Source organism: Egretta garzetta, unplaced genomic scaffold (genome assembly GCF_000687185.1).
Source record: "Egretta garzetta isolate BGI_Z169 unplaced genomic scaffold, ASM68718v1 scaffold59, whole genome shotgun sequence".
Taxonomy (NCBI): domain Eukaryota; kingdom Metazoa; phylum Chordata; class Aves; order Pelecaniformes; family Ardeidae; genus Egretta; species Egretta garzetta.
The window spans coordinates 2,115,594-2,132,114 of NW_009267230.1; the positions used below are offsets into that span (position 1 = coordinate 2,115,594).

Genomic DNA, 16,521 nt, shown 5'->3' on the forward strand with positions numbered 1-16,521 from the left:
AGGCCGTCCGGAGCCTTAACCTTACTCCCCCCTTTTCCCAAGTGCCAGTGTCGGGGTGCCAGAGGAGCCTCGGACCCCCGTATCCCATCCCCAAGCTGGCTGCGCAGAAGCCGCGTACACAGGCAGCATGGCCTAAGGCTGCGGGAGCCAGCACTACGTCGCCCTCACCGGGTGCTGGAGCTGCCCTCGTAAGGGCGGAGGTGGGTGCGTGCCTTATTTCCCCAAACACAAACCCACGCCCTGTTCTGCAAGAGCTCATGCCCCCCTAGCGCTGCTCCCGGCAGTGCGCATGGTTCAGCTCCGAGAAACATGCTAAACCACAGAGTAAGGAGGTTGCCTGCTACTTCTCTCTTGCAGTCAACAGTTTCGTATTTCAGAGAATGGATGTGTAACAAAAGCAGCTACCAACAGTGTAAGAAAAAATATCTTTGTTATTATGAATACATCATAAAATCACAATCATTTTATACACATTTTAGTATTTCATATATAAATAAAGTGAACAGTATAGTTACTTGAATGTGTAATAGGAACAAACATACGGATTTTAATGTGAAATTAACAAATTATTGGATCCCCATATCCCCATCTTTTGCTGCTTGTCTGGTGCTTAGTGTATTAACTCTGAAATACTTCTATGAAGAAGGTTACTCAAGCTATGATACCAACAATAACTCCAGGGATTACCTTAATTCCATTTACATTCAATTTTCTTCTCCTTTTCCTCATTTAGCCTGACTACATGGGAATTCTGTGTCAGTATTCCAGCTTTGCAAGAAAGACTAATCCTGTATTTACTTGGCACAGTGTTGAAAAACATTTTCCAGGCTTTACTATTTTGTTAAACCCATTAACAATCAGCATTTTGCCATCACTACACAGTCTTGCAAATGTTTCCATTAAATATATTTCTAATATTAATAAAATAACAAACTCTTTATTATCCTTCTGCTTATAACGTGATGTCTTAACATCAAAATAATATTTCTTTCTAATAAAATTATACATAGTATTTATATGAAACAAAGTTGTCATGTGCATGAACCTAGACATGAGACTAGGCACGAGTGTAGATGTTTCTATGTTCTTATTTTGGATTCTTGGGCGGGGGGGGGGGGTGTTACTTTAGGGGCCACAGAGTAATAAATACTTTACAAGGTAATGACTTCCCTGGGACCCCGGTAACCAAGCTTAAAATTGGAAATTATTACTCTGGTCTCGTTTTATAAAACTTTGGGTATGCTGAAGAAAATGTCACTTTTCTATGTGAGTGTCTGTATGTGTTTATCCAGAAATCTTAATGAAATGTTTCTGATACAATGTGTTATGAAAGTTACCATACAATTAATCAGAAATAAAATGAGAAAGGTCTACGCAAAGACATTAGCGGGACGCAGGCAGAAGGCTGAACCTTCCCAGCCAGCTGTGCTCAGAGGGGCTCTCCCTGCTGGAGGAATTCCTGTGCCTTCTGAAGTGGACTTGTATTTACCATCAGGTCCTTTCCTTGTTGCTGGGACTCAGCTGACAGCTTTGGGGCAGGGAGTCTGGGAAGAGGAGGGTGAAGCACAAGACAGACCCAAGGAGCACTTTCCTTCACCTTTTTTTTATGGAGTAAGCATGTCTGTTGGAAAACCCAGCTCTAGATGGTGACAACCAATGATGCAGATTCCAGAAAGCAAAATTTTTGAGGTTTCCATTCAGAAAGGCTCGTAAACATCTGCCGTGTTTCATGTTCATAACTCTGTAGGACAGCTTTCTGTACTTAAGAGTGAGGCATGTATTTCAGGTGCCTTTCTGGTCCAGTCCTGGAATTTCCCTTCCCTGGATGTTTATGCACAGCAGGGCAATCGTCACCGACCCCTGAGTTTGATGGTCAGACTGTAGGAACTTCTTGCATTTGGTATTTGTCTGTATTTGAAAGCAGAGCTTAGAACTAAAGTAAGTGCCTTTTTTAGAACACACCTTCTTGTGGGCAGGGGGCAGTAGAATTTGCTATGAAGGAAGTCACTCATCTTTATCATTAGTCGGTATCTGATGGTGCAAAAGCTTGCAGCTACTAATTCTACAGCGGGAATCAACTTGATCCAGCAGGTGATGGAGTGTGGTGGTAAGCATATGTGAGAGTTAGATCATTTGTACGAGTTACAAATACAACATTCGACATTGAACAAACTTAGAGTTGCGTATTCACAAGTGAAGTTATTTATGCCTACTTGCCTGCTTGAAATTAAGAAAATAAGACATAAATGCCTCACTTCATACTGTCTTAAGAGGTTTCTTTCAGCCTGCTGTGTATAAGACCATCCCTCTTTCGGCCACAAGTTCCTTCCCAAATCTCACTGATTTCCCTATTGCCTGGCTTACAAGGCTACCTGGGTCTGGAGCTGCTGGGAGAGCCCCTCCCAGAGGAGAAGCCCAAAGACTGCAGAGAGTGCTATCATTTTTTCTAAGCTATCCCAGTGACTTCATCATTGCTATGTAAATATTGATATACATACAACTTGAAGAGGAATACAGAGCGTTAATGTTCTTAAAGCTAATGCCCTTGCTTGTGGCATAGTGATAGTAGGGAGTTGGGAAACAATTACAGGAATGAACGCATCCTCTTAAGATAATATACAAAAGATATAGACAGCCAGCTGTTTATACAACATGACCTGTACCGGGGGGTGTAGGGATTACACCAACTACCTTTTGGCCCAGAGAATACGGAAGAGAATCCAAACCTTTACGGGTTATCTGAAATATGGGCTTATATTTTTACCTGTATTTATTCTGTCAGAACATGCAAGGCCCTGAAAGACATGGCAAAATAAGAAGCTTTTCTTTGCATTTGTGACATGGGCATGACCCAGCACTAAACATACCATAGAAGTAGCAGCTACACAGATACAGCATTGAAGCTTTGTGCTTAATATACTCCTTTATCTTCTAAGCATGTCAAAGTCCTCAGCAGCTGTGGTAATCCAAAAGAAATGGTAACATACATCACCCATGAGGTATGGTCTAACTTGTGCATCCAATTTTCCAGTGTAAAAAAAGGGCGCTCCCTTTTATCCCCTTTCACAAATATTGGATCCGACATGCAGAACCTCACCTTAGCCGCCCTCGTACCAGTTGAAATGTTTTGCCATGTGCACGCCTGCACCTACTCGTATTCTTCATACGCCCAGCCAAATACACTGCACCTCTGTATGCCAGTTCCATGAATGTCATTTAGGTCGCTCTCACGCAGCAGAGGAACAAACGGATGGAAGCTCTTTGCAGATACGAGGCCTCCCTGGTGTCTCAATTTCACTTGGACTTCAGCATTTCGCCAAGGAAGACATGCACCTACCGGAGGTCAGAATCCAACTCCTTCTGCAAGGCTGGGATTGATTTTGTGCTTGCCAATAAGCCTACCTGATTCACTTATCCCCGGTTTTCCTGCTTTATACATCCCCTGTTCTCTTGCTCATCTTTGTGTAATGTATCCAGCATAAATCCGTTGAGGAAGGGAAGTGGCCTTCACACTGAGCAGTGGGAGAATGGTAAGGGAAAAGTAGCATTAGTTTAGGATAAACACATCGTTTTGACTCTCTTTGAATGCTACTCTAGCAACACAAAGCCAAACAATTCCCAGATCAACAAGCAGCATCCTTCTATCAGTGCTTCACCACATTTTTTTTGCCTTTTTCTGCCATGGTGCCACATAACAGATGATGTTTCACTTACAGCTGTCCTCTGCTGTGAAACAGGGATCCACTCTTCACACTCTCCTTAAGCCTGGGGACAGTAGCTGGAGACGTGAATTCAGTGGCATAATACATTTACACAAATAAAGTAACTGTGGACCAAGGTTATCATCATTGATGTCGTTTAGGGATGATGTTCAGCTACCCCTCTACCCCTAGAAAAATTTGGGTACTGAGTCATTTGGACATAGAATGCAAGGTAGGCAGATGAAATGCTGTGGTCTGCGCTATTAGCTAGAGCATGCCTTAACTGTATTATATGCTAAGAAGGTTTTCTTGATAGTCTAGGTACAATGCACAGTGCAGGCTTGATGGTATGGAATTACTGGAAGAGGGCTACCATGAACCAGGAAAGCTAGAGTACAGCAGCATGGGGAAAAGCAGAGAGAAAACTGGGAAATAATATATATATATAACTTTATATATATATATTTTACATTGTCAGTGCATTTTTATATTGAACAACTCTAAAGGGGCTCTATTTTTCAGTAGGCATAGCTAAGGATGGGCTGCCTTCTGTATCCTGGAGTCTCTGGGTGCTGCCCGTGGTTTGTAGTCTTCTCCAGATCCAAAATCTACTGTGTCATGATAGTTTGTAAATTCCTGAGGTAATGGAAACTCCTCTGTTGATGAATGAGTCCTGTGTCCAAACACTCTCTCTTGCAGCTCAGCGATGTCATTTCTGATGTCTGCCATCATCAGCAATAGGAAATCAAATGAACCTGGTGGGCCCTGCAGTCACAAGGCATGGTCATTAATAATAATCCCTTCACGCTTACAGTTTTCAAACAGGTTGATAGAATTACTCATACAGGGGTAACTCACTGCTTCATATCAACTGCCAGAAGTTAACAGTCCCTTTTTGAATCAACCTGCTCTAGAAACATTTTCCAAAAGAAGGCAAATGTTTTTGCAGACAGAGCCTACATTTACAAGATGCTCAACCCTTTCGTTACTTAACAATTCCTTTCATGTATTTGCCTCCTAAGAGTATCTTGGCACACCATGGGAAGAGAGGAAATAAATCTTGGTTCCCTGTGTTTCTTCTTATTAAACTGATAGACATTAAATCCTTAGAATGATTAATCATCAATTATATAATTATATATATATACGCATATATATATATAATTATATACTTCAAAAATTTTCTCAAGAATGCTGATATTTGGACGGTATCTTTTCAATATCATAACCCTGCTGCTGTCCATCACTTACTAAATATATTGGTTATTACAATGCAGAGAGTATCCATCTGGTTTTATCTGATTTTAGAAAACCACAATTTCTTTTTAGTTGACTTCACACCGTAAAGTACACTGTTTAATACTGAGGACACCCTACTGGGCATACTCTTAAAAATCCATTCTACCAATGAGAAAACATTGTAAGAAATACATTTTAAAACAATTTCACCTGAAATAAAATTTTAAATACTCATCCTTCTCCTGATTACTTTTTCAAAGCTTATAGCTTCCCAAATCCCAAAGAGAGACAAGGGGCAGGATTTTAAAAGGTTCCAGGGATCCAACTCCCATTAGGAGCGGTGGCGGAACGGTACTAACTAGCGCTCTGCACGAGACCTCATGCTACTGCCTGCCGAGGATGTCCCACCGCTGTCATAGGGTGCAGGTGGCTTCAGTGTCACACCCAGAAAGGCAGGAGGTGTGTAGGCAAAAACACTTGGAAGAAAATAGGCAATTAATTTTCTTTCCAATAACATTTTCTGTGCATATAAAGTATCTTTCACTGTGCTCTTGACGCAGGAGAGGTTTTTCTTTTTTCCCCTTTTGTCTGACCTGTTGTTAGCAGTCAACATCACTCTGTTGTGGAAATTCCTCCTGTGAGCAATACTTACAGGTATCCCCTTTGGTCCTGGTGCACCTCGCTCCCCCTGTAATCAATACCACCTCAGTTAGTTTGCTGTGACTGAAGGAAACAAAAAAAATCACAGTTTGTCTCTGCAGACTCCCTTACTTACTGTCCCCAGACCAAGGATCATCAGCTTACGCTGGCTTCGAAAAAGAAAAGAAAGTGAAGGAGGAATGCAAGGAAATTGCCTCTGATTCTAGTGGACGCAGAGTTGGGCACTTCTGATATTTCTCCTAGACAGCAACAAGCAAACCAGTTAACAGGAGAAATTCACAAAAGAGCAGTCTAATGAAATGGGCTAAAGCATCAACATTTCTTCATGGAAAGCCAAAAGAGCTGCAGAGAAAGGAAAGGAGGCTTCTTGACAGATAGCCTGGCAGGGCTGTTTGCAAGACTTAAGGAATGTTGATCACAAAATAGCAGGAGGAAGACACAAAGGGATAGAACAACAGGGCGTTTTCAGCTTAGTGAAGGGAATGAAGTGGCAAAAGGGTGTGACTGCAAGTGTGTAGAGATTCTCTCTGGCAAGCCTGCATGTCACATGTGCATGTGCCCACATTATGGAAAACAGTACCTCTCCTCACCTTGCTACCATCTCTCCCTGGGGCTCCTGGTGGGCCCTGCAAGAGAAAAGAAAGTGTTCACAAGGATGTGAGAGGTTGTGGAGCTAAGACCAGTTATACATGACGGGAGGTGAGGATACTGACCACGGGACCCCGTCTGCCCTGCTTAATATGTGATATGTCTGGAGATGGGCCCATAGGTCCCATTGATCCACGAGGGCCAGGCTGTCCGGGAGGTCCAGGTGACCCAGGAACTCCTTGACTCCCTTTTGGTCCTGGAGCCCCTGCAATCGACAGCAAAGGTTACCTGTCAGGGAAAGCTTTTGGGAGACTTCACCAGTGCAAGCAGTGGGGACTGACTACTTTTTGAACCACCCAATGGACCGGTTGCCTTAACACACCCAAGTGCACAACAACACAACTGACACAGCAGTCATCTGAGACATTACTCCTCATCATAGTGACTATAGGAGATCTTCAGAAAACAATTAAACCTTGTGTATACAAGGAAGCCAAGATTGCCACTGCCAGGTGGTTAGGGACACAGACTGGGAATGGAAAACGAAAGCAGAAACGCCTCATTTTCACACACAGAAGAAAAGAACAAGTCAGATCTGAGAAACACCTCATAAAAAGAAAGCCTCAGAAAACTCAGGGGTTGAAGGCATCTGTCTACATGACTGGCACAGAAGCAAGCCCTTTTTAGTGGTGGGTTGCACCTCTCTTTTGCCCGGTACAGTAGCCAATGTGTTAGGGGCAAAAAAAGCCTCTGTTCCTCCATTTTGCTTTATATGCTTTTCAGCTTCTGCTAGTTGCAGCAGAGAATGTTAGTTTTTAGGAAGCAGATGGGCAACAAAGCATATGTTTAGCTCAAGAGAAACACTATGAAAAGCAAAACAGAAAATCAGGCATCTGAAACCACAGTTGCACAAAATAAAGACCATAAAAGTGCCACTAGCCGAATTACTTTATAATTAGAGGGGAAAGCACTTTTCTTCACACTGAAGACATGTGGAAGACGCAGAAGATGAGAGGCCGGTGGCCCCTGAAGAGCACTGTTGGTAACGGCAGGGAGGAGGAGGAGGAGGAGGCCAGCGGGGAGGGTTTTCAGGCGGAACGGGCAATTCTGCAGGACCTTGGACAGCTCAGTGATGGGGACGTCAGAGGGAAGCGCTGCCGAGTCAGGCCTACGTCAGAGACTGCAAGGCGGCGCACTGTGCGGTTCAGAGTCTGACGCAAACCTCCAACCACACTGTCCTTGCACTTAGGGCATGCTGAAGACTGGAGATGCTGGTCCTCCAGGAAAATGCGAGAGAAACTCAAGAACCAAAGCAAGATTGCAAAAGCGGGGATAAATGGGGGCAGCTCGGTAGGGAGTAGTCAAACCTTGTAAGGAGTATCTGCTAGTCCTCTGTAAGAATCTTCCTGAAACACAGAACAGTGCTAAAATTCCTTGGGTTTATCGCTAACCCCAAATTAGATCCGCGTTCACCACAGTCTGCAAAATTTTTAGCCTCACTGCCTGCAGGTTGCAAGGTGTCTGGCTCAAATTAGAGCTCTAGGAACTCTCTGCTTTTCTCATTGTTTCAAACCTTAGCAAAGAAGGTGTGAGTGGAGTTTTACTTTTCAGATTCTTTTGAGTCTGGAACACACATAAAGCGAACCAATGAATCCTTGCAAAACCAGACGAGGAAGAATAAAACAGTTGGCACAAACCCACTCAAACCGAAAGCACATTTTCTGCTCTAGTGATGACAGTGAGCTAAAGCAGTAGGTATTCTTGAAATGAAGTGGAGAGTGTTTTAAGACAGAGTTAAAATACAGGAAATGACAACTGAAGCAGGTGAGATATCCCAGGGAGAGGGAGAAATTTAACACACAGAGGACAAACACAGCTTGCATGCCAAGAAACACATGGAGACTAAGACACGATGGATGATGTTAAACAGCTGGCAGAGGCTGACCATAATGACCAGAAAGTTGTTTTTTTTTTTTTAATTTAGCACCAATGCAAATATAATAATAAATATGAAACACATGAAATCCTATCACACTGAAAGATTGAAGCTTAAAATTTTTATTTGTGGCACTACTGCACACTCACATCCCTCTGGTCTGTATCTTACCTGGAGGGCCTTGTTGGCCAGGCTGGCCTGGGGGGCCAGGGATATATGCATTAGATGCAAGCACTTTTTCACCAGTGATCTGCTTGCTAAGATCAGCAGCGTTATTTGGTAGCAAAGCAACCTGCCAAAACCAAAAATCACTGTAAGCTCTTCATCGTTCTGCTTAATAAATCACATTATTGGTTAAGCTTTAATGTGTACAAATAATGTATTTAAATATGTCATTGAAATAATCAGGAAAAAAAATGTGACTGTGTTGAAGCCTATGACAGCAGTTACTCCTAAGCTGGCCAATGTGATTTTTTTCCAAGTATGGACATGAAGGTTTCTGGAAGATCCTCTCATATTTTGTGGTTCCAAGGGAAACTGGCTCCCTGACCCTGCAATGGGACCTCCTTATAGGTAGTCTGAACCCCCTGGGAGGATGTCTGGGGACTCTTATTCTCACCCGTACATCTTTCTGACCGACCACCTTGCAGAAATTTAATGAGAAAACATTGTCATGGGGAGTAACAGTCTACAATGCCTTTCCAGAGGATGTTTCGGGTGACCCATGGAGACAAGTCAGGTTTTGCAGAAATGGTACTTTCTGTCTTCCACACACGGGGGGTGGGGTGGTGGTGGGGTGTGTGTGTAGCATGAGCTCTGGGTAGGGGATCCTAGAGATGATCCACACTTCAGGTATTGTATACCCAGGAGGTTGCCCAGGCTTCAAAGATGCCACATGAAAAACATGGCACCATTTCATTTTAAGGCATTTGTTCATTCTGGTACTTTCCTTTCCCTGGAACCAGCACCCTGATGTTTCCTGTGAGGCTGTTCACCTTTCGAGTCACCATGGAAGTACTGCAAGTCAATCCAAATGGAAGGTAGGAGAAATTCAGGAGACGCACAGCAACAAGTTGCCAAAAACTTAAGTCCTATAACTTCTTGGATCTTCTCTTTTCCCTTATCTGATTTTTCCTCTATTCATTTACTGCCCTGTCTCAAGACACCATTTGCTTAGACAGTTAAGTTCTCAATTGCTGCACGAACCCCTAACTTTTCATAGGTTTCAGTGACAGCCTCAGATCTTTTGTGGATCTGGCCCCGTGACCACTATTTAACCCAACAGGCGTCTGGGTCTGCTCTGCATAGAGACACAAAGCTAAAATAAGTGAGAACGTAAGAATAATTGCACACTATGGTTTAAAATGCTATTTTCCATTAAATCATATTTTAATTATCCATTAAACATTAATTTTCCCAGATTGAATGTATTTATTAATTAAATGTATTTAGAAATACTCTGCAAATGTTTAGTCTCTCCAGAGACAGCTGAGGGGAGATGACAAGCCAGGAGGCTGGTCTGCAGTGAGGAAAGAAGCTTATTGACGGTGAGTGGCTGCATGTAGAGTTGGGAATTTTGCTCTGCCTAACAGAACTGAAGAGCTATTTCAGCAATACCAGGGCAGATCTGTCCCCGGGTCAGCTTTGTTGCTGCCATGAATGAATTTGGCTCACTGGGTAATTTGATGTTGGATTCTGTAACACTTGCGTGGGAGAGCTGCATTAAATAAAATAGATGATGACTCCTGCTATCTGACAATGCTTTTAATCAGCTATTTGGAATTCCCTGCACTGGACTGTTCTCAAGACTCCTACTTGTTTCTGTAATTATTTGATATACACCCTCCTGCCCTTAGTGCAAACCTAATGTTTGTAAAGCACAGGAAAAAAAAATAACACAATGCACTTGCCGAACATTGTACAACTGGGCAAATTTCTTTTGGCAAACAAGTTATTAGTTAAGGAACGCACTTTAAGGGTAGCCAGTGCTGCTTGCAGTTTGAGGTTGGATGCACAGAACAGTTCCAAAAGAAGCAAAAGTGCGGGGGGAAAAAAAAGTTAGAAATGATGAGACAGTTCCTGGTGGCATTTCCAAAACACCAGTTTGATTTGTCAGGCTGGAATTTAAAGCAGGATGACAGGAATACAAGGATTTATTGGCCATTTTGGGGGAGCATTGCTGTTCCAAGGACAAGATGACTGCACTGAAGGCAAATTAAGTGACATGATGTACATTCTACAGGAATTCGGAAGATTCACTTCACCCCCACACAAATCAGTGGCTGGATGAGGTCAGCACTTCACAGAAGCCCCACAGGATGTTGCTTGTGTGCTTACTCCTGTGAATCTGCTCACACAGAAAACAGGGATCCAGCATGCCTGCAGCTCTGGGGTGGGCTGTCATCTTTGGTTTTCCAAAGAAAAACATCTTCTTTGTTTACCAATGACCCTGCAGCTTCCTCAGCCAACATCCCAGCCATTGCAGCACAGAGAAAAGCGTGGGACTGCTGAATGTAAAGGGGTACTCCATGGGTCACAGCACTTTACACCTGGGCCAGAAAAGGACAATTCAGTAGCTGGGGGCTCTCATAGCCACAGTGGCCAGGGACCGGCATGAGGAGGTCCCGCTGGCCAGCTCTGTTCAGCACATTGCAAAGTTTTGTTGCCCAGAGGTGCTTCCACCCTGTCCAGAGCAGGGTCCTGGCTGGCTACGAATGCAAGGACCATCACGCTGCAAAACTTCCATTATGTGACACAAATCAGTGAAGGGCTCTGCAGTGCCAACGCTGACATGCTAAAACTGGGACACGGAGTTAAATCCTGCGACTACCTGAGAGCATTATGTTTTTCAGGCAGTTTTTGTGAGAATATTTTCAGTCTCACCAGTGAGTGTTTCTCTTTAGGGGTGGCCACAGTTGAGTGACAGATTAATTGATGGCCTCTTTAGAGCTTGTACTTAAATTTCTGATCAGGTCTTATTTTGGGGATCTATTGCTATCTCAGCTGATAAATAGGTGTCACTTAGTATATAGTCCCTGACACGAATACTCTTCAGGTTATATTGCAAATGCCCAGGCTGGAGAAAAAGGTGTGTTTAGTGGCAACAACTAATCATGAAGAGGATTTGGAAGTTTGTTCTTCTCTGTTGCTTAAATAATGACTTGTTCCTACCAGCAAGGCTGTTTTAAAAACTTAGTAAGATGAAAAAAAAAAAAAATCACGTAGCTGCTGTGAAAGGATCTACAGATGCTTCCCCACTGAGTCAGCTGGACTTGAAGCATACACTGGGAGTGCCAAAATACCCAGGCTCTAGTCTAGCTCTTTGATATCTGCTGGCCAGAAAATGGTTGTTACATACACTGGGGCCAAACCATGTGTTTTTCATGTTGACTCACATCCTCTTAGGGATTGGCTATACTTACTGGCCTAATTTCTATTTCACCTTTTAACTGAACCAGGATCCTGCTCCAGAGTGACCTTGGCTTTCTCCAACCACAGCTCCAAATCTTAACAGCCCTTGGAAAACATCTTTTTTTTTCCATGTGCGTGTAAATATTAGTGAGGGTAAATTTTAATGAAAGACAGTACTAGAAACAAGACTCCAATACGTTGTGTTGCATGCTGCATCTGAAGTTTTGGGTAGTTTCTGGGAGATCTGTGGTTTAGATGACTTTGACAGTGCTTCACAGGAGTGATGTGGAACATAGCTTTCTAATTAAGATGTTTAAACAAATCTGTGCAGTAGGATCCAGCAATGCTCCAACTCCAAGTGCTGAACTGCTTACTTGATTGTTTTAAATTGTTGGCTGTGTGTCAGATATCTTTCTCCTAGTTTTCCAGCTTTCCGCTCTTCTTCCTTCCAGCAAGGTCGGAGATCAACCTAGGACTGCCCACAGCCCCCTAATATTTCAGGACAGTGCATCCCACTGGATGACCATGCAAGGTGACTTTCTGTTCCTGATCCTAGAACTACTCTGTCCTGTATCTGGAATGGATATTGCAAACCTCTAAAAGGTATTGGTGCCATCACCAGAGGTAGCAGGACTTTCAGATGTAGCAGGAGTTCACCCTGTCCTTTCCTAAGGAGACACAAAACCATACCTCCCACTTCTAGAAGCACACCCCAGTTCCCAGTTGTAGGGTTTGCTGGATTAGATCCTTCACAGGCTCTTCTGCTAAACATAATTTTGCATAAAGTTAATTACAGATCTTTTCCAACCTAAATGATTCCATGATCCTATGAAATCTGAAAGCCTTAACCACAAAACTGAAGACTCATTCCTGTAAACTGTCTCTCTGGCAGACAGAAATTAATTTTCCTGTACAAAACAGAAAAACTTTGACTGCAGATATTGACAGATGTCCTCTCCAGAAGAACCTGGACATGGGGAGCGTCTGGTGAAGCACGAGGGTTCCTGTCTCCCTGGGCAGAGAAGCAGCATGAGGCCAGATCTTCTCTCAGCATGGACAAAAGCTCTCCTCTCCGTGGGGTAAAAAATGCTGAGGATATATCAGGGCACCATTTCTTCTAGCTCTGTCTGTGTGAGGCACGACCCAGGGGGCTCCCTCTGAGGATGCCAAATAGGTAAGTCCTGCTAGGAAGACAATTTTCTAATTTAGGCTATGGACCATGACAGGACTTATCTATGAGGCCCACAACGACAGGTATAGATGGTGTTAGTTTTCCAGAGTTAGTTTTGAATGCAGGTACCTAACAGTGGAAGCTAGACACAGAAAACTTTCCGTTAATTAAGGCCATTGATTTCCATCAATTCTTGCAGCAAACGATTTGGCCAACAATGTGACCCCAGATCCCTCCCTGCGCATCAGTGCAAGCCTGTTCAGCATCACGGACTGTGGCTGGGCAAACAGCCACTCAAAAGCATGGATCCTTTTTTAACCTGTTTGCTACTGTTTTTTTGAAAACCACAATTTCCATCACACATGAAATTCGGTCACTTCCACACTTACCTTCATCCTGATTCAGAAGGAAAACATGACATTATGTGATTTTAGTCATAAAGAGTGTCTCAAACCTCATCATATTTCATTTTAGTAAAGCATATTTCTTTCTTCCTAATATAAATTACATCAAATGAATTACATTGAATTGCATTAAAGGCAACAAGTGAATATACCAAATTGTGTTTGGACACAATGAAATTAAATGAGCACCCTGGGTGAAATAATTGTGTCTGGTAAGCTGCCTGGCGGAAAAAGACCTGGGGGTAGTGGTTGACAGCTGGCTGAATATGAGCCAGCAGTGTGCCCAGGTGGCCAAGAAGGCCAATGGCATCCTGGCTTGTATCAGGAATAGTGTGGCCAGCAGGAGCAGGGCAGTGACCGTGCCCCTGTACTCGGTGCTGGTGAGGCCGCACCTCGAATGCTGTGTTCAGTTTTGGGCCCCTCACTACAAGAAGGACATTGAGGAGCTGGAGCGTGTCCAGAGAAGAGCCACAAAGCTGATGAGGGGTCTGGAGCACAAGTCTTAGGACGAGTGGCTGAGGGAACTGAGTTGTTCAGCCTGGAGAAGAGGAGGCTGAGGGGAGACCTTATTGCCCTCTACAGCTGCCTGACAGAAGGGGGGAGCCGGGGGGGGGGTGGCCTCTTCTCCCTGGTAATGGGCGATGGGATGAGGGGAAATGGTCTGAAGTTGCGCCAGGGCAGGTTTAGGTTGGACATTAGGAAAAATTTTTTCAGTTAAAGGGTTGTCAGGCTCTGGAATGGGCTGCCCAGGGAAGTGGTGGAGTCCCCACCCCTGGAGGTATTTAAAAGAAGGATAGATGAGGTGCTTAAGGACATGGTTTAGTGGTGGGATGGCAGTGCTAGGTTAACGGTTGGACTTGATGATCTTAAAGGTCTTTTCCAACCTAGACGATTCTATGATTCTATGATTCTAATTACAGCCTGTCAACACGCATTGCTGAGAATACTCCTGCAGAACATTTCCATTTCAGAGAACCAGAATGTTTGAAGGAGGTGTCACCAGAAAAGGCATTACACCTGCACCCCTGCTCCTGGCTCTCCAAATCCTGGGTTTCCGGGTTATTTCAATCCTGCCCGAGTGCAAAAGGAGGCCACATACATGAGAAATTAAAGTTAAAGGCCAGGGGAAGCTTTTAGGTGCGTTATTTTCTACTTGTAAGGACAGAGGTGACAACAGAAACAGTTGGGGCTGAGGGGGTTTTCTTTTTAAAAAAAAAAATCAAAACTACTGTATCTTCTAGTGACGTTTTTGTTTAGCCACACAACTCCTCTTTGGCAAGAATCCTGTATCAGTACCCTATTAATGCAAAATTATGTTCTCCCACATTCCCGCATCTGCAGAATGTCTCGCACTTGCATGCACTGAAGGTGGATCAAGTCCAAAATCCTGTGCATTCAGAATGAATGAAAAGCTGAGGCCAGTGCTCATTGCCAAGAAACCTGGGCTCAGAGTGGGGTGGGTGCTTGCCAGATTCTGCTACCACGAGCTTGGTAACACAGCTCCATGAGCTTGGTTAGCAATCCAGAAGTGTAAGGAAAAGATGCCATTCCTAGATGATTTTAAAGTATGTTGCCTTCATCTTTATGGGCACAAGAGCCCCATGGCGGTGACCGCTCCAAACACTTAAATTTAACCTCAATTGTCACAAAACATGCAGGTCTGGTAAAGACATGACTGATCAGTGTTCATACCTTTTGCTTCAGTTGTAAAACTGTCTGCTTTATTTGATGAAATTCCTTACAAGAGGCACAGCACGTCCCTGATTTCGCCACATTTTCAGATTTCTCAGGAAGCCCAGCTGAAAGAAAGCAGTTTCCAATACAAATATAAAGATCCTAGGCAAAGAAATTCATAAAGTGATTGCAAAAGCAACTTGAAGGTTGTTACATTTCTCCAGACTGTGAAAGGAAGAGAGAATCCTGCCATTATTAATGCTTTGACTGTGAATTCCTATGTAAGGCTGAGAAACTTTGCAGGGACAGCTCTGAGCTCATTTTTAAAGCAGCTGTTTCCAGTTAGCAGTCCCCAGAGAATTTCTTTTTTTAATACCTGAAAAAGTTTACACCCCTTCTTTTATCTTTGTGTGTAGGGTAGACTAACCCTATAGATCTGAACTGATTTACAGTCCCCCAAAGGGGAAATTTTCATATGCTATAAATTACAGTAAAATCCCTCTCAATATGGTCATTTAATTCACTTTGGACAAACTGCTCTTTATCATTGCCGGTTATTCCTCCATGTGATGGAATCAGCCTGAGCAGAGATGGGGATTGAGATTAATGACAGGGATTTAAATCCGCACAAGAGAAAGGGTCACACCTGTTGATAGTATGCATGAATGGGATCTTTTCAGGAATCCATTAAGTGACTCAAACTGTAAGAGATACCACAACTGTTATTTTTTCCCATTCTTGTACACAGTGAAGCACTTCTGCATTGCAAACAAGCAAGCACTGTTTCAACAGATGTCCGCTAGAAGAGAAATGTGGTTTCCAAAACACATACTGGCAAACTCTAGGTGAGGTTTTTTTTCTTTCACATGTAGCTGTTGAAAAGCATCAAGTTGTATTGAGGCCCTGCATATGATGTGTGGCCTTGTACAATGTTACCTGAAAGGGTTATTGGGCACATTTGAACACTGACCATTCGAAGCATGTTCCGGAATGGAAAAACATTGCAGGTGCTCCTGGTTAGAGCCAAAGATCTTCAAAAAGGATCACTATTGTATTGTAATTCTCACTTAGAAACACACTTTCATGTCTTTCATATTTTCAGAGATGTGTATTGATTTTTAAAACATCTGCATTATTTTAAATAAAACCAGGACTTTCTAATACTAAAGATACTATGTGGTACTTGACTTTAAATGTTTGCAGGGTCCAATAAGGAACACTGCACCCATGAGATGGTCATCTGTGGACCACCATTGCAGAAATTCAGGAAAAATGGATTTTCAGTATGTTTAGTCCATTGGCTATAACGCCACGTCAGGTATGCTTGCTTTTAGATGACAATCCAGGAGTGCAGCACAGGCTGGGATCTACCTGGCTGGAGAGCAGCTCTGTGGAAGGGGACCTGGGGGTCCTGGTGGACAACAAGCTCAATACGAGTGAGCAGTGTGCTGCTGCAGTGGCCAAGGCCAACGGGATGCTGAGTTCCATCAACAAGGGCATCACCAGCAGAGATAAAGAAGTCATTATCCCACACTACTCAGTGCTTGTCAGGCCACACCTGGAGTACTGTGTACAGTTCTGGTCCCCGCTATACAAAAAAGATGTGGACGGGCTGGAGGGGCTCCAGAGAAGGGCCACCAAGGTGATCAAAGGCCTGGGAAGCCTGGCGTATGAGGACAGGCTGAAAGAACTGGATTTGTTCAGCCTTGAGAAAAGAAGGCCTAGTGGAGACCTTGT

General features: G+C 43.5%; 2 protein-coding genes across 2 annotated transcripts in view; both read right to left on the reverse strand.

The window, feature by feature from the left end:
- The window catches only part of MRPL17 (mitochondrial ribosomal protein L17), a 4,975-nt gene extending 1,810 nt beyond the window's left edge, over positions 1-3,165 (reverse strand). Inside the window, exon 1 of the mRNA XM_035902743.1 lies at positions 3,098-3,165. Within this exon, the coding sequence (XP_035758636.1) occupies positions 3,098-3,165 (68 nt within the window). The remainder of the gene's footprint in view (positions 1-3,097) is intronic.
- Positions 3,166-4,232: 1,067 nt separating this feature from the next.
- Positions 4,233-16,521, reverse strand: part of CCBE1 (collagen and calcium binding EGF domains 1) — a 158,588-nt gene continuing 146,299 nt past the window's right edge. The window contains exons 5-10 of the mRNA XM_009647374.1: positions 14,803-14,909; positions 8,296-8,416; positions 6,314-6,453; positions 6,191-6,226; positions 5,593-5,628; positions 4,233-4,466 (exon numbers count right to left, since the gene is read on the reverse strand). Coding sequence (XP_009645669.1) covers positions 4,233-4,466; positions 5,593-5,628; positions 6,191-6,226; positions 6,314-6,453; positions 8,296-8,416; positions 14,803-14,909 — 674 coding nt within the window. The remainder of the gene's footprint in view (positions 4,467-5,592; positions 5,629-6,190; positions 6,227-6,313; positions 6,454-8,295; positions 8,417-14,802; positions 14,910-16,521) is intronic.